Genomic DNA, 25,429 nt, shown 5'->3' on the forward strand with positions numbered 1-25,429 from the left:
TGACCACACCAAGATCGGTGTGATAAAATGCTTTCCCAATTTCCCAATGGCGCTGTTTACATTCGGCGAAATCTAAGTCATGAAATGCTCGTAGCTTCCGGTTTCTTAGGCCATAGAGATGTTTGGAGCCATTCTGGTCTCTGATCAGCTCTATGGTCAGCTGGCTGAATCACCGGCTGCATTTTCAGGTTCCCTGTTGGGACAGGAAAGCCAGAGAAAAACATGGAAGACGGTGGGGGAGGGGGGGCATTCCCTCCCACTGCTTGCAAAAGCAGTCTAGAGGCTAATTAGCCGCTAGGATTGCTTTTACATGAAAGCCGACCGCTGGCTGAAAAGAATGATACCAAGATGATACCTAAACCTGCAGGCATCATTCTGGTATAACCACTCAAAGTCCAGCAACATACCAGTACGTTGCTGGTCCTTGTTAGGCATATATTGTAAACTTTTTTTTCATGCAGCCTGTGGGCTGAACGAAAAAAAGATATTGATCGGTGGGTATGCCCACCATTAGAATACCTCCCTTCATCCACCCACTTCTAATGATGGGCATACATGCACCATTTATATATGCCGAAGCATGGGGGCATCCTCCCGCAAAAGGCAGGAGCAAATTGCTCCTCCACCCACTGCTGCCCCCACGCTTCGGCATATATGCTGAAGTATGTAACTGTGGTGGTGAAATCACCTCCGACAGCGCTGGAGTCACGGCTTTATATATCGTGGGAGCAAACGCTGTTGCTGTCAAGATAAATAAATCTGCGCTGCAACTGAATGGCGTACCTGCTAAGCAAATGATGGTTAACAATAAAACAAAGCAACATTACAGTATAACAGTAAGACTTACCATACCTGCAAAGCAAATACAAAAAAAAAAAATAGTAAAAAATAAAACATTTAACGCAACCTGTGCCTAAAATATATATATGCCGAAGCATGGGGGCATCCTCCCGCAAAAGGCAGGAGCAAATCGCTCCTCCACCCACTTCTGCCCCCACGCTTCGGCATATATGCTGAAGTATGTAACTGTGGTGGTGAAATCACCTCCGACAGCGTTGGAGTCACGGCTTTATATATCGTGGGAGCAAACGCTGTTGCTGTCAAGATAAATAAATCCGCGCTGCAACTGAATGGCGTACCTGAAAACAATAAAATGGTTACCAACAAAACACAGTAAACGGTAAAGTATGAAAAATCTGAAAAGGAAACATGGTAAAACATAATAACAATAAAACATTGCAGAATAGAATAGAGTAAAAAAGAGAAGAACAATAGAGAGAGAATAGAGAGAGAGAACAATAAAACAACAACTATTTTTGGTTTTTTTATTTTATTTTTTTTTTTGTGTTTTTATTTTTTTTTAATTTTTTTTTATTTTTTTTTTTTACACTTTTTTTTAGTAACTTTTAACTTTTGTAACTTTTGTTCCAGGTTTGGGTCTCTCAAAATGCAATGGCATCTTGGGAGACCCTGTGTTAGTGTGCCTAGTCTGTGCAGTGCTGAACCCTACGCTAATACTCAACTAATGTATGGTAGCGTTCAAAGCATTCACCCATGCAAAGACCAGGATTGCCAGGACAGGAGGGACAATAAGTCCGGGTGTCACGCCTAAATCCGCGCTTGCTGCAGACACGACATCTTTTTTGGGGGGCTCGTTGGGTAGGGGTACTCGGGATGGCATAAATAAAATGCCGCTCATGCAGCCGGCTTACTGCATTTGGTTGGGGAAGGTGAGGTAGAGCACCGTCTGGAAACAGAAGGGCTCTGACGATCTCTTCCTGGAATTTAAGGAAGGATCCAGTCTGTCCTGAAGCTCTGTATAGCACATGAGCATTCAGCAAAGCCAATTGAAATAAGTATACAGACACTTTTTTGTACCAGCGTCTGGCCTTACGGGCAACTAAGTACGGCGCCAACAACTGGTCGTTGAGGTCCACCCCTCCCATATTAAGGTTGTATTCGTGGACACAGAGGGGTTTCTCCACAACACCAGTCGCCGTAGAAATTTGGGTCATCGTGTCTGCATGAAGGGAGGTGAGAACGAAAACATTCTTATCCCTCCACTTCATAGCGAGCAAATTATTATACTTCAAGCAGGCTCTCTCCCCCAGCCTAAGACGGGAATCTACAAGCCGCTGGGGAAAGCCCCGGCGATTAGGTCGCACGGTGCCACATGCTCCAATCTGCTGATCAAACAAGTGACTAAAAAGTGGCACGCTCGTATAATAATTGTCCACGTACAAGTGGTACCCCTTTCCGAATAAGGGTGACACCAAGTCCCACACTATCTTGCCAGCGCTTCCTATGTAGTCAGGGCAGTTTGTCGGCTCTACGTGACTATCTCTTCCCTCGTAAACCATAAATCTACATGTATAGCCTGTGGCCCTGTCACAGAGCTTATACATCTTGACCCCGTATCTGGCACGCTTGCTGGGAAGGTACTGTTTGAATGACAAGCGGCCAGAAAACTTAATCAGGGACTCATCAACGCAGACAACTTGATGGGGGGTAAACAAGTCTGCAAAACGTTGGTTGAAGTGGTTTACGAGGGGCCGAATTTTGTAGAGCCGATCGTATGCAGGGTCTCCACAAGGACGACAGAGTTCATTGTCGTTGAAGTGCATGAACCGCAAAATCTGCTCGTATCGTGCCCTGGTCATGGAAGCAGAGAACAAGGGTGAATGGTAAATTGGGTCAGTGGACCAATATGACCGCAACTTACTCTTTTTATTCAACCCCATGAGGAGGGAAAGGCCCAGAAAGGTCTTAAATTCGGAGACCGTAATTGGTCTCCAATCTCTGGCAAGGGAGGACTGGGGATTAGCGGCGATGTGTTGACCAGCGTACAAATTGCTTTGGTCCACAATAGATCTATAGAGATCTTCGGTGAAAAACAGTGAATAAAAATCCAGTGGCATAAAGTCAACTGTTTCCACCTGAATTCCGGGTTGGCCAGTGAAAGGGGGAAGTACGGGTGCTGCAGAAGTGGAAGGTTCCCAATTCGGATTGGCCAATGCAGCAGGAAGGGCACTATGGGCACGACGGGCCTGTCTTTGTCTTCTTGGTGGCAGCGGGACACTACTACTGCTTGCCACCTCGCCAGCTTGAACTGCACTTATGGGACTCGCCACGTCACCACGTGATACTGCAGTGCTGGATGTACGACCAGGGTGTACTAGGCCGCTGGTGCTTGCCAGTTCACCAGAAGGAATAGCGGCGCTAGTACTGCTCTGCTCCATACGAGAGCCCTGCGGTTCTTGCACTTCAAGGACAGCATAAGTTCGGGGTCTGGTACGCCTGACTCTAGCAGGGACCACAACTCTGTCGTCAGAGCTATCTGTCATGGAGCCGCTGTCCTCTACAGGTTCGTATTCTGAGCCTGAACTTGACAGATGAGTGACTTCCTCTTCACTATCTGTCATGCTCAGAATCCTGTAGGCCTCTTCACTAGTGTACCTTGGATTTGCCATTTTGGCCTCTAAATTTAGGGGTACACTAGTGAGACTCACAGGCAAAAAAGCTCCTGACTGTTGGCGACTGTATCAAAACGCTACCAAAAAACTGTTAGCGATCGCAGGGATCAGGCCTGACTCTGCGACCGCTGCAGTTATGTGTGCTTAGTGTTTTGTAAGTGTCAGTAATCGATCGATACTGCACTTGGGTGGGCTGGGCAGGGCTGGGCCGAGGAGCAAAACGCAGGTGCTAGCAGGTATCTGGGCTGATCCCGCTAACACTGCGTTTCAGGGAACCCTAAACTGCTGGGGAGTATAGATCTGATCGGATCAGATATTGATCCGTTCAGATACTATAGCACTAAGGGAGGTGTATGCTGCGTGCGTGGGTTTTAGCGGTACTGGCGCTAACCTGACGCTGCCTGGGGTGACGCAGACCTTATCTGATCCTAAAAACTTAACTTCTATCACCGCCGGGCAATTAGGGGGTTAAACCTTTATAGGGTAATAAACGGCGGGTGCCCTAAAACTATAATAAACTGTAATAAACTACAAAAAACAAACTAGCTAACCAGCGTCACCCGTAACACTTATACGGTGATCGCTGGTGAAAGGGTTAACTAGGGGGCAATCAGGGGGTTAAAACCTTTAGCAGGTAGTATATGGGGGTCCCTGTCGCTATAAAACACTGACAGCGAACCTATATACTTACCTCCCTAACTAGCGTCACCTGTGTCACTAATACAGCGATCAGAAAAACGATCGCTTAGCGACACTGGTGACGGGGGGTAATCAAGGGGTTAACTTTTATTAGGGGGGGTTAGGGGGGTACCCTGGACCTAAGGGGGGGTACCCTAGACCTAAAGGGGGCTAACCTAACTGCCCTAACACTTCTAACTGACACAAACTGACACCAATGCAAAAAAAAAAAAAAATGCTATTGGTGTCAGAGTGACAGGGGGTACAGGGGGGTGATCGGGGGGTGACAAGTGTGCCTGGCGTGTTCTACTGAATGTGTAGTGTTGTGCAGACTTACTTGGATGTCTTCTCTCCTCGGCGCGGCGACGAAAAGACCGCTCGAGAAGAGATTACATCACTTCCTTTCCCTCTGTTTACATTACAGAGGGAAAGGAAGCATTTTCATTCGCCGGGAGCGATCGGGAGGGGGTGGCCAACAATGGATGGCCTCCCCCTCACCTCTCATCGCCCGGGAACAAATGGCGACCGCCTCGGGCACCGGGGGGGGGGGACCGATCGGACCCCCCACCCGCGGAAGGCAAATCACGTACCCTGTACGTGATTTTGCCTGTCCGTGCCACCTTGCCGACGTACATCGGCGTGAGGCGGTCGTCAAGTGGTTAAGGTTTTGAGGCTCACATTAACTCGAACCTTCAACTCCCCCCACATATTTTCTATGGGATTAAGGTCTCGAGACTGGCTAGGCCACTCCAGGACCTTAATGTGCTGCTTTTTTGAGCCACTCCTTTGTTGCCTTGGCTGTGTTTTTTGGATTATGGTCATGCTGGAATACGCATTGACCCATTTTCAATGCCCTGGCTGAGCGAAGGAGGTTCTCGTCCAAGATTTGACAGTCCCTTTGATGTGGTGACGCTGTCTTGTCCCCTTAGCGGAAAAACACCCCAAAGCATAATGTTTACACCTTCATGTATGACAGTGGGGATGGTGGTCTTGGGGGTCATAGGCAGCGTTCCTCCTGCTCCAAACACGGCAAGTTGAGTTGATGCCAAAGAGCTCGATTTTGGTCTCATTTGACCACAACACGTTCACCCAGTTCTCCTCTGAATCATTCAGATGTTCATTAGCAAACTTCAGACGTGCCTGTACATGTGCTTTCTTGAGCAGGGGGACCTTGCAGGCGCTGCAGGATTTCAGTCCTTCAATGTGTAGTGTCACCAACAGGGGCAGGCCGAAAACTCATTGGGCCCCCAGGCAACAGAAGATTATGGGGCCGCCACGCCAGAAGTAACAAACAAACCAGGATTTCAGCAAGTCAGTCAGGATGAGCACGACGCTCAGATCAGAGTCCTCCCTAACACCAAAGTCCCAACATTCTCCCTATACATAACCTTATGGCAGAGCCCCCCCCCCCCCCCCCGAGTGCCACCCTATGTCAAAGACCCCCTCCCCAGAGTAACTCCTCAGTCCACACATCCTTTGCACCTTAGTGCTTGGTGTGGCAGGCAGCTGGCAGGAAAATGCTTTTAATTAAAAAAAAAAAAAATCCACTTGATGCAGGCTCTGAACTGCGCAAGTGAGTCTTGGAGCCAGCGGAATAGTGAACTGCTGTGGTTGGCCTCAGACTGGGCAGAGGGGCATGTGAATAAAAGCCATGCTTGATGTGTGCCATATCACTGCACAGGTGTGCACCCATTCTTGCCCTCCTGCCTGATCCAAGCTCAGCAGAGCACTATATTCAGCTGCCTCCAAATGGCAAGTGGATTTTTCATGGGCATGGGATTGTTAGATCGAATTCTGTTGAGCAGCAGTAGGCACATGGTATACACACACCAGCCATTTTCTCCCCAAAATCTGCCTGATTGAACACACTGCTGCTGCCTCCATTTCTGGGCATGCTGGGACTTGTAGTGCCCCAGCAGCTCACAGACACAGGCAGCGGTTATACAGGAGAGGGGGGAGAGCAGAGACTGGGAAAGAAGCTCAGAACATCCTTCCTTCAGGAGCAGTGCACTTCTCACACAGAAATTCAATTTAACTGCTTCAGAGAGAGGAGCCCTGATAGAGGCAACATAGCCTCCTATCTCCCCACCAGGGTAAGCACTGACAAGAATACATACAGTTCAGCTCAGCCAGCCTACCTTCCAGCAGACTGCAGCGGTCCCACATTGCAAGCTGTGTACACTTCTTCCCCTCCTGTCCAGCTGTCGGCATCACCTGTGCCTATGTCAAATAAGCCGCACTGGGGAAGGGGGGTGGGCACACTGTGTTCCCATTGGCTGAGGAGGCAGTGCAGAGGCGGAGCAGCTATTTTCACATCAAAAGCATGTCAGTGTTGGACATTTCAGGGACAGATGTAAAAAAAAAAAAAAAAAAAAAAAAAAAAAAAAAAAATGATTTTTACAAACTGCCCCTGGGTTTTACTGAGGCTGGCCAACCTGATGGGGCCCCCTAGTGGCCTCGGGCAGTGCCTGAATGGTCAGTCCTCCCCTGGTTAGCAATTGTTTTCTTGGAGACTATGGTCCCAGCTGCCTTGAGATCATTGACAAGATTCTCCTGTGTAGTTCTGGGTTGACTCCTCACCGTTCTCATGACCATTAAAATGCCACAAGGTGAGATCTTGCATAGAGCCCCAGACCGAGGGAGATTGACAGTTAATGTGTTTCTGCCATTTGCAAATAGCACCAACTGTTGTAACCCTCTCACCCAGCTGCCTGGCGATGGGCTTGTAGCCCATTCCAGCCTTGTGTAGGTTTACAATCTTGTCCCTGGACAGCTCTTTGGTCTTGGCCATTGTGGAGAGATTGAAATCTGATTGCTTCTGTGGACATGTGTTGTCTATACAGGTAACAAGCGGAGATTAGGAGCACTCTTAAAGGGAGTGCTCCTAATCTCAGCTCGTTACCTGTATAGACATCTGGGAGCCAGAAATCTTACCAATTTCACTCATTAAAACGCAAATCAATGTATAACTTTTTTGAAATGCGTTTTTCTGGACATTGTTAAAATAAACCTACCATTAAAATTATATATAGACTGATCATTTGGTGGGCAAATGTACAAAATCAGCAGGGGATCAAATACTTTTTTCCTCTCACTGTAGACCTGTAGCATGCTCTATGCATTCAGCACCAATGGTAAGAGCAGAAAAACTGAAAATATAAACAGGACTGCGGAGCAGATACAAACAAATATGCGGCTTGCAGTACCACCAATGTGTCAGGGCATCCCAGCTGTCAGGCAGCAGGGTCAAACAGCCAGAAATCTCCAAGGGTTTGACAGACATTAAGGAAATAAGCTAAGGAGGTCAGCTGTGCCATATTTCATTAGTGAACTTGTTTGCCATGGCAGCATTTAATCAAACGGTGTTTTACAGTTCCTCCACAAGCACAATGGTATTTGAAAACACAAAAAGCCAACCCTTACTGTAGGTGGCTTACATATAGAAGGTATATTTTAGGCTTACCTGCCAAAGTCACAGAGTTTCAGCACTGCTGTATCCGGATCAACCAGTAAGTTCTGTGGTTTGATATCTCTATGGCAGACACCTTGAGAATGGATATAGGCCAGACTACGGAATAGCTGGTACATATAGACCTGGGAGGTGACAAGACAATCACTTTCTGAAGGACTACAATCACCACCAAACTTCCTCCCATCACAAACCTGTTCCCTGTCCTAGCTCACCTTCACATATAGGGACGGCAGCGTGGATTTGGCTTTCGCAAAGTGCCGAGCGACGCGATAGACTGTTTCTGGGACAAAGTCCAGGACTAAGTTCAGATAAACTTCATCCTTCTATATATAAAAAAAAAAACAAAAAAAAAAACAAAAAAAAAAAAAAAACACATGAAATCTCATACATTCAGTAATACTACAGGATATTTCATTAAAGTGATTGTTATTTTTAGAGAAAAAAAAATAAAAAAAAGGTCTAACATGTTATACTTACCTGCTCTGTGAAGTGGTTTTGCACAGAGCATCCCAGACCCTCTTCTCGGGTCCCTCGCCAACACTCCTGGCCCCTCCCTCCTGTCGGGTGCAAGCAGCTTGCTATGGGGCACTCAAGCTGAGCTACAGCTCTGTGTGTCCATTCAGACATCAGTGGTTTGGCCCCTCATTGCCTGACTAAATGACAGCAGCGGGAGCCGATGGCACTACTGCTGTGTCTCAGCCAATCAGGAGGGAGAGTTCCGGGTAGCCGAGACACTCATGCACATCGCTGGATTGACATGGGGCTCATGCACATTTTTTTTTTATCTTAATGCATAAACCGCTTAAGACCCACCCCACATATACTGCAGCCCTTTAGTGCAAAATCCAGTACCTGTATGATTTTTTTTTTTTCCCACAGTCTGGGGTGCGAACAGGCGCCGCCAGCGACATGCTCCCGCCGTGATTAGACAAAGCGGGAACCAATCAGCGGGTCTGGCGGACCTGCCAATCCTTTGAGATAGCTAGAACGGTGGTCTGCCTGAAGACGGATCTTGTGTTTTACAGTACAAGCACCCCCCAAAGTTAAAAAGCGCACCCCCCCCCCCCCGGGACACATTTAACCTTTTGATTGCCCATTAACCCCTTCCCTACCAGTGTCATTAATACAAAGACCGTGCATATTTTTGATCACTGTATTAGTATTGCTGGTCCCCAAAGAGTCACTTCTTGTCAGTGTCTGATTTGCATGCTGCAATTGTGCTATAAGTCACTGATCGCCACCATTACTAGTAAAAAATAAAAATTCAACAAAAATATCCCTTAGTCCATGGGTGCTCAACCTGTGGCCCTCCAGCTGTTGCTGAATTACAAGTCCCATGAGGCATTGCAAGGTTGACAGTTACAAGCACGACTTCCCAAAGGCAGAGGCATGATGGGACTTTTAGTTCAGCGACAGCTGAAGAGCCACAAGTTGAGCACCCATGCCTTACTCTGTAGACGCTATAACTTTGGCGCAAACCATTATATATAATGGGAGGGGGAAATTACAGAAATTTGGGTACAGTGTTGCATGACCACACAATTGTCAGTTAAAAAACAACAAAGTGCCACATCGCAAAAAATGTGCCTGGTCATAATGGGGGTAAAACCTTTCGGGGCTGAAGCGATTAGCATAAAAAAAAAAAACATGTTCTGTCTTTAGAACCACTTTAAAAGACAAATCTTTATTGGAGAAGACAAAGTAAGGATCGGTAACCCAAAGCAACCATCAGCGTTTGGTAAATGACGAAGAGCAGCTTCTGAGAGTTACAGTAATCTGAACATTGTCTTTTTACAATGGTTCAGAAGCTTGAAAGACTTGACAAAGCATGACAAAATAGAAAAAGAATTTGAACACTTAAGAAAAAAAAAAGTAAAACAGATAATTTTGTTACAACAGAAAGCATTTGAGTGAATCTGGTAAAGTGCGAGTATGGAGAGGAATTAAAGTGGGTGGAAGCCAGCCTGACCTTCTCTCCGCTGGAGTAGAAGAAATATCTCAGACGCACAATGTTACAGTGATCCAATCGACGCATGATCTGCAGTTCACGATTCTGTACAAAAATAAAATTGAATGCACGTCATAAAAACCCAAGCGCCCACAGAAAAAAAAAAAAAAAAAAAAAAAAAAAAAAAAAACACTCAGTCAATACAGATTAACCATTTTCAATTGTTACCAACTGGACCCCTACCTTAAACCTCTTGTCTTGCAGAACTTTCTTAATTGCCACCATCTCTCCACAATCCACAAGTCTTGCTTGATAAACCACGCCAAACGAACCATTGCCGATGACTTTGATATCCGTATAGGACACCTCCTGAGGGCGATCTGGTCCTTGACCTGGCGTGGCCACTACTGTGGTTACTTTTCCATTGTCTCCTGTGAAGAAAGAAAGTGACATCTAAGCAGGATGCAAAATTATTCAAAATCTTCCATTGTCCAGAACACTTCACTGAAATAAGCAAAAAACAGACGTCTGACTAGAAGTAGGTGCACATTGCAAAGCATGTCCCTACTGCTGCAACACCCCTAATGAAGTCATGCCAAAAAAAAAAAAAAAAAAAAAAGTGTCGTGGCCTCAGAGTGGGTTGTGATAGGATACTAGGTGGCAGACCCAGCAAGGCATCTTGCCAGTGTCCAATCACCTGCCTGAAGGTAGCGACGTAACCCATAGTCTGACCGGGCTTGACACATTTATATTTAGGAGTCAGCTTAAAGAAAAAAAAAAAAAAAAAAAGTTAGGAGCCATTTTTTTTTTTTTTTATAACCACTTGCCTACAGGCCACTTTCACCCCCCTTTCCCCCTTTCTACCGAGGCCAATTTTCAGCTTTGAGGCCTGTCACACTTTGAATGACAGTTGCGCAGTCATGCAACACTGTACCCAAAACACATTTTAATCTTTTTTTCCCACACAAATAGATATTTCTTTTGGTGGTATTTATTCACCACTCGGTTTATTTTTGGCTACACAAAAAAAAAAAAAAACCCACATACCACAGAACCCTTTACATCCTCTATGAACTGATCCCTATGTTCTTTATGATAAAAGAACAACCCACATTTCTAGTTGATAAGTACATTTACTACAAAATATTACAGAACACTCTAGGACAGGGGAGCCCCAATTGCCACGTGACCTGCAACGCACTCTGATATGGCCTGCCACCTCCTGCTCTGGGATGGTGGGTCGGCAAGCCCAGATTGCAGGTTCCCAACCCGCCATCCCCGAGCATCAGTGTGAAGAACAGAGTCAGCTCTAGAAGCAGAGCCAAAGCTTCCTGTATAGCGCCGGCTCCTGTCACAAGCAAAGTAAAACAAAATGTACTCCACCTGTTACAGGAGTGATACAGGAAGCATCGGCTCTGCTCTACTGCAACCGCATGCTTCCTCTAGAGTCGGCTCCTGTCACACTGATGCTCGAGGATGGTGGGTGGGGAACCAGCCAGCAATACCCACCAGCCATACCCGCCTGGGGGACAGCAGCCAGCGGTACCTGCTGGAATCCTGAGGAAAGAAGGAAGATAGAGGCAAGTTGAGGTGCAGGTAAACCGCAGGGCATCAGTGAGAAAGCAGCCTTAGGCCCCTTTCACACGCATTTAACGCAAAAGGGTACTTTGGCCCTAGACTGGAAACAACGTCATGTCGTTCAGGTCCTCCAAGATCACAGAGGAGATTATAGACGTTCTGGTAACCTCTATGGCCAGCTGCGCGACCAGTCATTGCCAGTAAAAAACAGTAACCATGAGAAATACCGGCCATTGGCAGGAAGGGGGCGGGCGACCCCTCCTGCTGCTTCAGAAAACGATCCAACGGCCAATTTCAAGAGAAAGCCAGTTGCCAGCTGGAAGTAACAAACAAAAAAAAACAAAAAAAACAAAAAAAAAAAAAAAAAAAAACACGGGGTTATGGCTGACCGATTAAGCCATGACCCCAGTAAACTACTTGTAAACTGCAGCGCATTGTGTGGTCAGCAAATGGCTTTTCTTGGTGCTCATTATCGGCACTTATTTTTTTCTATTGGCAAAATGCTGATAACCATTTTCTTCCGCTGATATATTGTGCAACCCTAGTACACACCAATGCAGACGTGATGTGCACATGCATTTTGGTGCATCACATTTTGGGCAGCCCATTCCTGTCAATGGGTTGTCTACACGGAGAAAAAACAAAAAACAAAAAACACATTAGTGCAAAATTCAAACCACACAAAAACGCATGGTACTTGCCATTTTTGTGCATTTTGGCACGATTTCTCATGCATGTTAGCACCATGTGCTGAAGGTACAATAAAAAAAAAAAAAAAAAAAAAAAATGGCACTACAGTGCGCCTGCTAAGAGAATGTACATTTTTGTGCACTACAGAAACTCGCACGGGTTTACTTGCATTCATCTGCATCGCACAAACGCTGAAATCATCCCAATGAAAACCCAGGAGTCAAAGGAAGCCGCCATGAAATTGTTGAACGTATGTGCATCTGCCAAATATGACATGATTTTCAACCAATTTATTTTAATAAAATGCTTTTGGAGGGGAAAAAAAAAAAAAGTTACTTACTGGTAACGTTCTTTCCTGGAGTCTTTACGGATAGCCATCTAAGAGACCTTGGCTCCTTCCCTCTACAGGAAACACTGCGCCAGCCCCTTTTAAAACTCCTCCTCCCCTGCTGGCTCCTCAGTTGTTTTAGAGCACCTCCAGTCTGCTGGTGAGACACAACACCTGATACACATAATCAACAAAAATACCACAATTCCTGTTTCAGGAAACTTCAAATTATTTACATTCGGGTGGGTACTAGGGCTGTCCTAAAAGACTCCAGGAAAAAAAAACGTTACAAGTAACTTAGTTTTTCCCTTAATCGTCTTTCAGGACAGCTACCCGAGAGGATAAGCATGCACTTACCCTTAGGGCGGGACTACAGCTTGTAAGACCTAGCGTCCAAAGGCTTGCTCTTTGGTCGACAAGAGAGCCACTCTGTAGTGCTTTACAAAAGGTATCAAAGCTGGACCAGGTTGCCGCTTTGCAGATTTGCTCCGGTGTTCCTCCAGCTCTCTGCTTCTGAGGTTGCCATTGACCTTGTCGAATGTGCCCTAATACCATCTGGGATCTACCTACCCCCCAAAATGTAGGCCTGACCAATCACTTCTATTAGCTACCTGGCTATAGTGTGCCTTGAGGCTTTCTGGCCTTTCTTAGCTCCTGAAAATAAAATGAACAGGGAATCTGACTTTCTGAAAGGTTTGGTTTCCTTTAAATATAGGATGCACCTCCTTGCATCTAACTTATGAAAAAAACTTAGCCTCCTGATCTCCAGAAGGATTCATACAAAAAAAAAAAAAAAGAAGAAAAGGCAAAATATCTTGACCTCGGTGAAACTTAGAGGTAACTTTAGGTAGAAAGGCTGGATCTAGCTTAAAAACTATATGATCCAGAAAAACTTGGTAAAAAGGAGGCCTGATTGATAAGGCCTCATTTCACAAACTCTCCTGGCGGTCGTGACCTCCACCAAAAAAGCTGCTTTAAAAGTCTGCTTTATTGGGCAACTTTCTCGCGGTTCAAACGGGTCCCCGTCAAAGTTTGTAGCACCAACGACAGGTCCCATTTGGGAAAGAGTGATCTCTGTACTGCTCTGTGTCTGCTTAAGAATTTGAAAAATCTAACTATTCATTGATTGGAAGCTAGCTTCTTTTCCGGATAAACAGATTACCGATACCTGACTTTTCAATGTACTGATGCTCAGGTTCTTATCTGCCCCGCATTGTAGATATTCTAAGACCGCCTCTAAACTTTGTGCTGCACAGCATTTCTCTATACACCAGTTGAATCGTATCCATACTTTTCTATATATGGTGCGAGTCTCCATTTTTCTACTATTCAGCAATGTATTGATCAGCTGGTTTGAGAATCCCTTAGCCTTCAACAACTGCTCTTCAGAAGCCAGGCCGCCAGTTTCCATCTTTCTACCTGGGGACACCACACTGGCCCCTGAAAGAGTTCCTTTCTGGTTGGTAGAAACCATGGAGGTTCTATAGCCAGTTCTGTTAATACTACTAATACTACTATTATTATTATTATACAGGATTTATATAGCGCCGACAGTTTACGCAGCGCTTTACAACATTAGGGCAGACAGTACAAGTACAATACAATTCAATACAGGAGGAATCAGAGGGCCCTGCTCGTTAGAGCTTACACTCTAAGAGGGAGGGTCAAGTTATACAAAGGTTAATAGCTGTGGGGGATGAGCTAATGGAGAAAATAGTGCACTTGTTAAATGGAGGCAGGATAGGCTTCTCTGAAGAGGAAAGTTTTCAGGGATCGCCTAAAAGTGGATAAAGTTGGAGACAGTCTGACAGATTGGGGTAGGGAATTCCAGAGGATGGGCGAGGCTCGGGAGAAGTCCTGGAGGCGGATATGGGAGGAGGCGATGAGGGATCTAGAGAGCAGGAGGTCTTGGGAGGAACGGAGATGGCGATTAGGTTGGTATTTTGAGACTAGGTTAGTGATGTAGCTGGGGGCAGAGTTGTGGATGGCTTTGTAACTTGTTAGTATTTTGAATTTAATTCGTTGGGCGAGTGGTAGCCAATGGAGGGATTGGCAGAGAGGGGTAGCAGACACTGAGCGGTTTGTAAGGTGGATGAGTCTGGCAGCAGCATTCATGATGGACTGAAGGGGGGATAGTCTGTTTAAAGGTAAGCCAATGAGGAGTGAGTTGCAGTAGTCAAGGCAAGAGATAACCAGGGAGTGAATCAGGAGCTTTGTGGTTTCATTGGTTAGAAAGGGACGTAGTTTAGAGATGTTGGAGGTTGAGGCGGCAAGCTTTGGAAAGTGATTGGATGTGGGGCTGAAAGGAGAGTTCAGAATCCAGGATAACACCTAGTACCCTGACATGTGGGGACGGGTGGATGGTTTTGCCATTGCTCTTGACAGAGAAGTCGGGGGAAGAGGAACGTGGGGGAGGAAATATTATAAGCTCGGTTTTGGACAAGTTGAGTTTGAGGAAGTGGTGTGACATCCATACAGATATGTCGGTTAGTAAGTTAGTGATGCGTGAGGAGACTGATGGAGTGAGTTGAGGGGTGGAGAGATAGATTTGTGTGTCATCAGCATAGAAATGATATTGAAAGCCGTGAGAGGCTATCAGCTGACCCAGGGAAGAGGTGTAGATTGAAAATAAAAGAGGTCCAAGAACAGAACCTTGGGGGACCCCGACAGAGAAGGGAAGAGGAGTGGAGGAAGTAGAATTGTAAGTGACACTGAAGGTGTGTTGGGATAGGTAGGATGAGAGCCAGTGAAGAGCACAGTCACGGAGACCGAGGGAGTAAAGTTTTTTGAGGAGGAGGGGGTGGTCAACCGTGTCAAAGGCAGCTGAAAGATCCAGAAGTAGGAGTACAGAATAGTGTCCGTTGGTTTTTGCAGTTAGTAGGTCATTTGTGAGTTTTAAAAGAGCAGTTTCTGTGGAGTGTTGAGGGCGAAATCCAGATTGAAGGGGATCAAGAAGGTTGTTTTTAATGAGGTGGTCACTCAGTTGGTTGTAAACCAGGCGTTCAATGAGTTTAGAGAAAAAGGGGAGCAAGGAGATTGGGCATAGGTTGTTAAGATTGGTAGGGTCCAAGGACGGCTTTTTGAGTATGGGGGTGACCAGTGCATGTTTTAGAGCATTGGGGAAGATGCCAGAGGTGAGGGAGAGATTGAAGATGTGGGTTAGAGAGTGTAGGATGGGGTCAGAGGGTGACCGTAGCATTTGAGAGGGAATAGGGTCCAGGGGACAGGTGGTTAGGTGGGCGATAGAAAGGAGTTTAGCAACTTCATCTGTAGTAGTAGATTTGAATAGGGGGAGTGTCAGTTGTACCTGTTGACATGGGGTCTTAGCTGGGGGAGATACCTGTAGAATGGAGATTTCATCACGGATTGTATCAATCTTGTTTTTGAAGTGATTAGCGATTTCCTGGGCAGTGAGTAAGTCAGTGGGTGGAGGCGGTGGAGGACAAAGTAGAGAGTTGAAGGTAGAGAAGAGTTTACGGGGATTGGATGAGAAAGTGTTAAGAGTTGTAAAATAGGTTTGCTTGGCAGTGTGGAGGAAAGAATAGTATATTTGGAGGGCAGATTTGTATTGGTTGAAGTCTTTGAGAGACTTAGTCTTGTGCCACAGACGCTCAAGAGCGCGACTACGTTTGAGAATTTTAGTGTCATCTGTTTGCCAGGGTTGTAGGGGTCGAGGCCTGATTCTGCGTGTATTGAGGGGAGCGAGCTTGTCCAGGGTGGAGGACAGAGATTTATTGTAGATGGACATGGCTTGGTTGGGGCAGGACAGGGGAGAGATTGTCAGAGGTGGTCAGTAGCAGAATAGAGGAGACAGGAGTTGAAGTTGCGAAAGTTTCTACGGGTGATGGTTAGGCGATTGGAGGGAAAGGTGGTGGAAGACAGGGGGAGAGAGAAACTAATAAGGTGGTGGTCGGAGAGAGGAAAAGGATTGTTTGAGAAGTTGCACGGAGTGCATAGGTAGGAGAATACAAGGTCAAGGGTGTTGCCATCAGAGTGAGTAGAAGCCTGTACCCATTGCTTCAGGTCAAATGAAGAGGTTAGACTAAGAAGTTTAGAAGTAGCAGGAGTGTTTGTATTAGCAGGGATGTTGAAATCACCGAGAAGGATTGTGGGAATATCCAAAGAGAGAAAGTAGGGTAGCCAGGCAGAAAACTCATCAAGGAAAGTCGATAATGGTCCAGGGGGCCGGTAGATCACAGCAATTTTTAGGGAAGTAGGAGAGAATAGACGTATACAGTGGGCTTCGAATGATGAGAGGGAAAAAGAGGGAGGAGGGTGAATAACCTGGAAGGTGCTCTGGGGGGATAGGAGGAATCCCACTCCACCTCCCTTGCGTCCATTAGGCCTAGGGGAGTGAGTCCAGTGAAGGCCACCCTGGGAGAGGGAAGCAGGAGAAGGGGTGTCATATTCGTGGAGCCAGGTTTCGGTGAGAGCAAGTAGATTAAAGGAATTATGACAAAGAGGTCATGAAAAGCAGTGAGTTTGCTGCAGACAGAGCGGGCGTTCCAGAGGGCACAGGAGAGAGGGAGGCTGGCGTTGGGAAGAAGAGGAATGGAGACTAAATTGTGTAGATTGCGACTACTGCCAGAGGGTGTAGGGTGATGGTGATGGGTGTGTTGGGCACAGTTAAATAAGGGAGGCCCAAGGTTTGGGGAAATATCTCCAGCGATTAGGAGAAGCAGAAGAGTGAGGGAGGTAATATGAGAATATGATTTGTATGAGGGGACATGCTTTAGTATCCTGGGGGGTATGTTAGCAAGTGGGCTTAGAGTTAGAAAGAGGTGATGAGCGCAGTAATGGGGGAGGAGAGAAGTGAGGGTGATATGTACAGATTGTGTGGTGGAGCAGAGGGATGTAGAAAAGAGAGCTTGAGGAGAGAGGCTTCAATTGTGAAGAGGAGGAGAGGTAAAGAGCATGTTTCAGAGAAGGTGAGATAATATGAAAATGAGATCACCTGCAATCTGCTATGGTTAGCTTTGTGCAAATCGCTGAAGTGCAAGAGCAGAAGTGCCACTTATTTTCAGAACCCCACTTCTTTGGAAGAACCCCCTGTATGTGCAGCCCCCTGTATGTTCCCCCGTAAAGAAGGCCTTGTTATATACTGTGTTGGGTGTGGATGGAATCTGGCAATTAATCAATTAGGAGGGGATATTAGGAACACAGCAAGCAGGGCATAACTTTCACACCACAATCAAACTGTGGAGATGGAGAACCATGGCCTTCTGAGCCAGTGTGGTGCAATGAGAATCACTGATGTATTCTCTGTTCTGAGTTTTCTTAGTACTGCTGGTACGAGTACTGGAAGGGGGAAGGAACACCACCAGGTGAACCTACATTCCTGCGCTAGAGTGTCTACCACGAGTGCTCCGTCGTTTAAGAAGGTTCGAACTTTCGTGTTTTCTTTTGATGCAAATAAGTCCACTTGCGGAACCCCACCCCCCCATCTTTATGTAATTGTTTTTAACACTTGATTTAGTCTCCAGTCGCCTTCTCTCAATCTCCTTCTGCTGAGATAGTCAGCTACCCGACTGAGTTCTCCTTTTGGGTGTATTGCCGATAGTGAAAGGACGCATTTTTTCCACCAATATTAGAATCCCTTCTGCCAGGGACCACAAGGTTCCGCTCCTTGTTCCCCCTTGCTTGTTTACGTAAGCAACTACGGCATAGTTATCAGACTGGACCTGTAAGTGGTGACCCCTCAGTTGTTCCTTGAAGTGTTTGCGTACTAGAAAAACTTCCTTTAGTTCCTTCCAATTCGAAGATATTCTCATCTCCTCACTCCTTGTGTTATCTGTGGGCCTAGATGGGCCCCCCAACCTACGCCACTTGCATCTATAGTCATTACTTGAGTGACTGGCAAGGTCCACATCCGTCCTCTGGTTAAATTTTCCGGATTCCTCCACCACCATAAAGACCTTTTTACTTGTGTTGGAATATGTATCTGGGTATCTAGAGAATCTTGTCTGCGATTCCATATTTTTAAAATATTTGTAGTGGTCGAAAATGCAATCCCGCCCATTGTACTGCAGGGATTGAATATTCAAGGCGAAGATGAAAGCCCGAAAGGAAGAGCCTGAAACTGAAGATGGTACTCTTCCTTTGTTTTTACTGCCAATCTTAGATATTTTTGGCACTTTTGTGCTATTGGGATGTGTAAATATGCATCCTTTAGGCCCAGGAAAACCATGTAGCAATTTGGATGCAATAATGCCTTTACGGAAAAGATTGAGTCCATCCTGAACCATCTGTAAGTCACTGACTGGGTTAAGGGTTTTAGATTTAATATTGGTCTGAATTTCCCCCGAGGGTTCCTGGAACACAAACATGTGGGAGTAAAAATCCTTGCCAATTTCTTCTTGTGGTACATAGCTTACCACTTGTTTTATTAGTTCCTTTATGGCTTCCAATAAACCTCTGGCTGTCTGTTTTTTGGTAGTTCTGTGGCATAAAACCTGCTTGGGGGAAGGGATGAAAATTCCAGACGATACCCTTGTCGCACGATTCTTAGTATGAATCGGCTTGAGGATATCGCCTCCCATTGTGGAAGGAAGACCCCCCAATCCCCCCCCCCCCACCATGACCAACTTGTCACTGTTATGGGTTTGCTCAGGACGACGAAAAATTGCCCCTCCTTTGCCTTTCCTTCTTGGGTTCCAGGGTTTCTTTTGATGCTCAGCCCTGGGTGGTCCAAAGAAAGGCCTCGTATCTGTTTTTGGTCTTTTCTTTTCCTTGTTGCAGTTGACCCCAGGTTGGTTTCCGTTTCAACGGAAAGGCTTTATTTTTATCTGCCGTGCGGTCCAGTACCTTTTCCAATCCTGGCCCAAACAAGTCCCGTTAGAGGGATTCCACAGAGCTTGGCTTTAGAAGCGCCGTCCCCCTGCCAAGTCTTTAACCAGGCCAGGGACCTTGCCGCCATTTGTACTGACTGTGGATGCATCCGCAATGTAGGAAAAGCTGAGTTAGACTTACCAGTAACTCCTTTTCTGAGTCTTCCAGGACAGCCCATGAGACCTTGGGCTCCTCCTACCAGGACAGGAAACACGTCATCCCCACCAGATAAAAGGGCGGTCCTCCAGGCCCATGTCAGTATTCTCAAGAACCGTAGGACCCTGCAAAACATATGCATAATACACATAACTTCAGACAATACTGGGTGGGAATCCGGCTGTCCTGGAAGACTCTCAGAAAAGGAGTTACCGGTAAGTCTAACTCAGCTTTTCTCCAAGCGTCTTCCAGGACAGCCCATGAGACGATGAGCCAGAACTTACCAGTCTAGGGAGGGACAACTGCCTGAAGGACTTTACGACCAAACGCCTGCTCCTGAGCTGATAGGAGATCCAGGCGATAATGTTTAATGAAGGTCGAGTAACTGGACCAAGTGGCAGCCCTGCAAATTTGTTCCGGTGAGGCACCAACCCTCTCAGCCCAAGACGTAGACAAGGCTCTAGTTGAGTGCGCAGTAACAAAAAGGTGTAGGGACCTCCCTAATTTTGTAAGCTTCCAAGATGGCTTGCTTTATCCATCTAGCCAATGTGGCTTTAGATGCACTATTCCCCTTGTGAACTCCAGAAAAGAGGACAAACAAGGCATCAGTTTTCCTAAAGGTCTTCGTGACCTCAAGATAGACCAAGAGAATCCTTCTTACATCTAGAAAACGAAATTTTCTTTCTAAGTCGCCCTGTGGCGAACTACAAAAAGGTTGGCAATACAATGTTTTGAGATCGGTGGAATGTACTTGTCACCTTGGGCAAAAAACCTGGATCGGTTCGTAACACAACTCGATCCTCAAAAATCGTGAGGAAGGGCTCCCTAACTGATAGGGCCTGCAACTCACTTACCCTACGAGCTGAGGTAACCGCTATAAGGAACACAGTTTTTAATGTAAGTAACTTAACTGACATACTTTCCAGAGGTTCAAACGGAAATTCTACCAGAGTTTGAAGTACTAGGGACAGATCCCACGTTGGACAACTTCTCACTACTACTGGTCTGGCCCTAGAGATAGATTTGAAAAATCTGGCTATAGTGGGATTTTCCAGGAGAGAAAACTGGAGGAACACACTAATAGCTGCTGCCTGTACCTTTAAGGTAATAACAGAAAGACCTTTGTCGACACCCTCTTGGAAAAATTCCAAAATAGACGGAATATCATGAGTTACTCTATCATTTTCAGATAACCATGAGTTAAACCTTTTCCAAACTTTGGAATATATGGCTCTAGTAACTGGCTTCCTGCAATTAACGAGAGTCCTGACTTTGTCAGAGAACCCTTGAGCGCTCAGTATCTTTTCTTCAGATACCAGGCCGTCAAGTTTAAGGAAACCACCTGAGGGTGTGATACTGGACCCTGCAATAATAGGTCTTCCCTTTTCGGAAGACTCCACGGAGGCTCTGAAACCAGAGACTGTAGCAGGGAAAACCATGGCCTCTTGGGCCAAAATGGGGCAATTAGAATCAGATCTGTCTCTTCCAGCCGAAACTTCCGGAGGACTTCTGGAATCAGCCTGATTGGCGGAAAGGCATAACATAGGCCTGGAGGCCACAGGTTCGCCAGAGCATCGATCCCCAAGGCTTGGTCTGCCGGGTTCATGGAAAAGAATATCTCCGTCTTGCGGTTGTTTCGGTTTGCGAACAAATCCGCTACCGGATAACCCCATCTCTTGGTGAGGTCTGCAAAGACTTCGGGATGAAGGGACCAGTTGTCTCGGTCTATCCTGTGACGGCTGAGATAATCTGCCAGGCAATTGTTTTTCCCCTTCAGGTGTACAGCAGAAATGGAGGCTAGATTCCCCTCTGCCCATGAAAGGATCTCCTGGGCAATGGACTGAAGCCTCCGGCTTCTCGTGCCTCCCTGCTTGTTGATATACGCGACTGTCGCTATATTGTCTGACAGGATTTGGAGGTTGTGACCCCTGATCTCCATCTGAAAAGACTGGAGGGCTCTCTGGACTGCAAGCAGCTCTCTTTGATTGGATGAGGCCCTTGCCTCCTCTGGGGACCACTCTCCTTGTGCTACTGCATTGCTGAGGTGGGCCCCCCATCCCCAGGAACTCGCATCCGTGGTAATCCTTCGGGAAATGGGAAAGGACCATGGGAGACCTCCTGCTAGGTGCTGACCAGCTCTCCACCACCACAGGCTTCTTTTTATCCTGTCAGGAAGCCAGATCCTTGACTCCAGGGACCTTACGTCCCCGTCCCAGTTTCTTAAAAGAAACCTTTGTAACGGACGCTGACGGAGTCTCGCCCATGGTACTGCGGGAAAACATGAGGTCATAAGACCCACTGCCCTCGACACTTGTCTCAGAGAGACCGACTGGTTGGTCTGCAATGTTGACATAGTCTGGAACACTTTGGTAATCTTCTCCTGAGGAAGAAAAACTCTTTGGTTCACGGAGCAAAAATCGTAACCCAGATAAGTTACTTTCTGGGCCGGAATCAAGGACGATTTTTCTTTGTTTATTAGCCAGCCTAGGGACTGTAAGAAGTCCTGTACAGCCTGGAGATCTTCCAACAGCCTTTGGTATGATTTTGCCACTATCAGGAGGTCGTCTAAGTAAGGGATAACCGTTATTGCCTTTAATCTTAGAGGAGCCAGCACTTCCCCCAACACCTTCGTAAAGATGCGTGGGGCTGAGGAAAGACCGAAGGGGAGGGCCTGAAATTGAAAATGTCGGGTCCCCATACCCGTCTTCACTGCCAATCTCAAAAACTTTTGGAAGGCTGGATGGATAGGGATGTGAAGATAAGCATCCCTTAAGTCCAACATGGCCATAAAGCAGTTTGGGTATAGTAGGTTTTTGATTGTAAAAACCGTCTCCATACGGAAATGCTTGTATCTGATGGACTTGTTTAAGGTCCGGAGATTCAGGAAACTTTCCTGCCGGCTTTCTGACCACAAATACATGGGAATAGAATCCCTTGCCCCGCTCCGATCGAGGAACAGGAATCAGGACTTTTTGATCTAATAAGTCTCCGATCTGGAGACCCAGAGCCCTTGCTTTCTCCCGATCTTGTGGAGGAAATGTGACCAACAAACGTTCTGGTGGTTGGTGAACAAACTCCAGCCTGTACCCGTTGGTCACTAGGTCCAGGACGAAGGTACTCAGAGTGACTGCTGCCCACTGTGGGATGAAGGCCCTCAATCTCCCTCCCACCGGGGAACACAAGTCATTGCGGCTTGGCGGGCTGTTGAGGAGGGTTAAATAGCACTCCCCCTTTGCCTCTGCCTTTGTGCCCAGTCCAATGCTTTTTCGGCCTGCTGTCCTTTTCTCTAGGACTCTGTTGCCTGTTTTGGCCACGAAAAAATTTTCTGGCTGTCTGAACTCTTTTTCTCTGGAAACGCCTTTTTCTTATCAGCCGTGCGTTCCAGTGCCTCCTGTAGACCTGGGCCAAATAAATGATCGCCAGTTAAAGGAAGGCCACAAAGGCGCAACTTGGAGGCCGAGTCCCCTGACCAGGTCTTAAGCCAAAGGCTTCTCCTGGCCGAGTTCACTAGAGCCGAAGTCCTGGCTGACATTCTTACCGACTCAGCGGAAGAATCTGCCAAAAAACCCACTGCCTGAAGTAGGAGAGGAAAAGACTTTAAAATTTGCTCTCTGGAGGTACCTGCTGACAGATGTGACTGAATCTGAGTCAACCAAACCTCCAGATTTATGGCCACACAAGTGGAAGCCAAAGCTGGTTTCAGGTTTCCAACTGCTGAGTCCCAGGCTCTATGGAGAAGGATATCCCCCCTCTTGTCCATCGGATCCTTAAGCGTACCCATATCATCAAACGCCAGGTCCGAGTTTTTTGAAACTTTTGAAAGAGGTGCGTCTAACTTGGGATTCTTATTCCATGGCTGCGCAGTGTCCTCATCAAAAGGAAACCTCCTTTTTAGGTTACTAGAGAAGAATGGTTTTCTCTCAGGATTATCCCATTCCAGTTTAATAGTATCAACCAAAGAACTATGAACTGGAAACACTCTTGATTTTCTCTTATGTAATCCTTTATACATAAGATCATGTTTGGATAACTGAACCTCTTCCTCTTTTAATTCAAGGGTAGTATAGATAGCCTTTAATAAGTCATCTACATCCTCAACAGATAACTTAAATCTTGAGCCTCGAGTGGATTCTCTATCTCTGGGCTCTGTATCTGACCCTGATTCTTCCAGAGAAGAACGGGTAGATCTGACCTCAGCCTCAGAGTCTTCACTCTCTGCCTGCTGTGGAGTGCTTACTGACGCCTTCAGTGAAGACGGACTCTCTGCTGGAGTCTGGAGCTTGTCAATAAGCGTTCTAAAGGAACTGAAGGTGGACGCAAGCTCATCCCTAACAGAAGTAAGCATCTTCTGGCAAGAGGCAACCGGGTCATCCTTTACTAGGCCTTCTATACAGGTGCGACAAACTGCTTTGCTCCATGAGGAGCTCAATTTGTTTGCGCAAACCGCATATTTCCTTTTAAGTGGCTGCGCTTGGGCCTTGTCCTGAGTCTTGGTCTGCAAGACAAAATAAATGACCCACAATGTAATTAAAGCCACACAATCACTCCGTAACACCACGTGCAGGAGGGAGGAAATGTGTCCCCTTACACCCACTACTACAGAGGGGGGAGGGGAAGGGAACACTCACAGGGATAGCAAGGTGGTGACAGAACACCCCAGGCTTACCTGTGAGGTGCTGGTGTTGGGAACTGCATCCGCTGCCTGTGCAGGTACTGCAGGAGGATCCATTCTGCCCCTCTTGGTCATCCACAGCCTGGCTGCTTAACCCCAAGAAACACCAGCAGCCAGCGTTCTCTGTTCGCGCCGTTTATGAAGACTGGAACCTCGTCTCCGGCGCCCGATGATGATGTCATATGCCCCGGAAGTAACCCTCTCCAGGCACTTCCTGTGGGCCAGCTTGGAGCGCAATAGCTCCGCCCCCTCGAACGCTGCGGCTTCCTCCATTCCTTGCTCAGATCAGCCAGGCTGTCGGCAGGGAAGGACAACCTAAGCTCAGCTGAGCTAGAGTGCAATGCACTGCGCTAGGGGCACGACCTCACACCGGTCCTGGCCCTCTCCAGGCACTGAGGACAGAGAACAGCAACACAGCCAACCTCCCCAGCGGTGTGCTGCTTCTGGCAGAGGAAGAGGTAAGTGATATGCCCCAGAAAAAGGCCATACAAAGCCCCTGCTTATAAGGCCTATGGGAGCAGGTTCCATGAACATGTTACCCCCCCGTCCGGAGGAAACACAAATAACTGACATGGGCCTGGAGGACCGCCCTTTTATCTGGTGGGGGTGACGCGTTTCCTGTCCTGGTAGGAGGAGCCCAAGGTCTCATGGGCTGTCCTGGAAGACGCTTGGAGAAAGGATGTTAATATTTGTTCATTCGGTGTTCCCTCCTCAATGTGGGCCTGTATTTGAGTGAGCCAGAACTCCACATTTCTAGCCACTACACACTTACTGCCATAGCTGGCTTTAGACTTCCTACTGTAGAATCCCATGATTTTTTTCTGAAGAGAATCCATTCTTTTGTCCATTGCATTGGACAGCACTCCCATGTCTTCGAAGGCTAGGTCTTGTATGCCTCGAAACCTGGGAAAATGCTGCGTCTAGTTTGGGAACCTTGTTCCAAACTGACGCCGGGTCATCCGCAAATGGAAATATTTTTAAAGCTTTTGAAAAGAAGGGTTTCCTCTCCGGATTCTGCGATTCTTTATTGTCTCTAAGACCTCATGAGCTGGGAAGTTTTTCCCTTCTTGTTCTCCTAGGCCCTGGTACATTTGATCATGTAATGTTAGGGTCTTTTTTTCGGGTTGCATACCTACCCTGTTTCCCCGAAAATAAGACCTAGCGTGATTGTCGGTGATGGCTGCAATATAAGTCCTACCCCCCAAATAAGCCCTACCCTGTTTCCCCAAAAATAAGCCCTACCCTGAAAAGAAGACCTACAAGGACTTTAACTAGGGCTTATTTGGGGGGTAGGGCTTATATTGCAGCCATCACTGACAATCATGCTAGGTCTTATTTTCAGGGAAACAGGGTAGGATAGTATAGGTGGCCCCCAGGAAGCTCTACTTCATCCAGTGAAAGTTTATACCTAGAGGGTTTTCTGGAATCACCTTCCAGCGCTTCTCCCTCAGATTCTTGGGAAACAGAACCGGACCCGGCACTATCTGGCTCATCCTCTGCCTCCTCCCTGGAGGCTTCTAGTGGGCCTGCACTTGTTGAAGGTACCTGCGATTTTGGTAATGCTACCTGTTGAGGTGGTAGCAGAGCAGTTTAAGGCTGCGGGATC

At 46.8% G+C, this 25,429-nt stretch overlaps 1 protein-coding gene across 2 annotated transcripts in view; it reads right to left on the bottom strand.

Annotated features, from left to right (window-relative positions):
- Positions 1 to 25,429, bottom strand: part of GSK3A (glycogen synthase kinase 3 alpha) — a 75,641-nt gene that overhangs the window by 24,304 nt on the left and 25,908 nt on the right. For both annotated transcript variants that reach the window (XM_073602025.1, XM_073602026.1), the window contains exons 2-5: positions 9,815 to 10,002; positions 9,593 to 9,676; positions 7,836 to 7,946; positions 7,615 to 7,745 (exon numbers count right to left, since the gene is read on the bottom strand). In XM_073602025.1, the coding sequence (XP_073458126.1) occupies positions 7,615 to 7,745; positions 7,836 to 7,946; positions 9,593 to 9,676; positions 9,815 to 10,002 (514 nt within the window). The remainder of the gene's footprint in view (positions 1 to 7,614; positions 7,746 to 7,835; positions 7,947 to 9,592; positions 9,677 to 9,814; positions 10,003 to 25,429) is intronic.

Source organism: Aquarana catesbeiana, linkage group LG10, assembly GCF_042186555.1.
Source record: "Aquarana catesbeiana isolate 2022-GZ linkage group LG10, ASM4218655v1, whole genome shotgun sequence".
NCBI classification, from domain to species: Eukaryota; Metazoa; Chordata; class Amphibia; order Anura; family Ranidae; genus Aquarana; species Aquarana catesbeiana.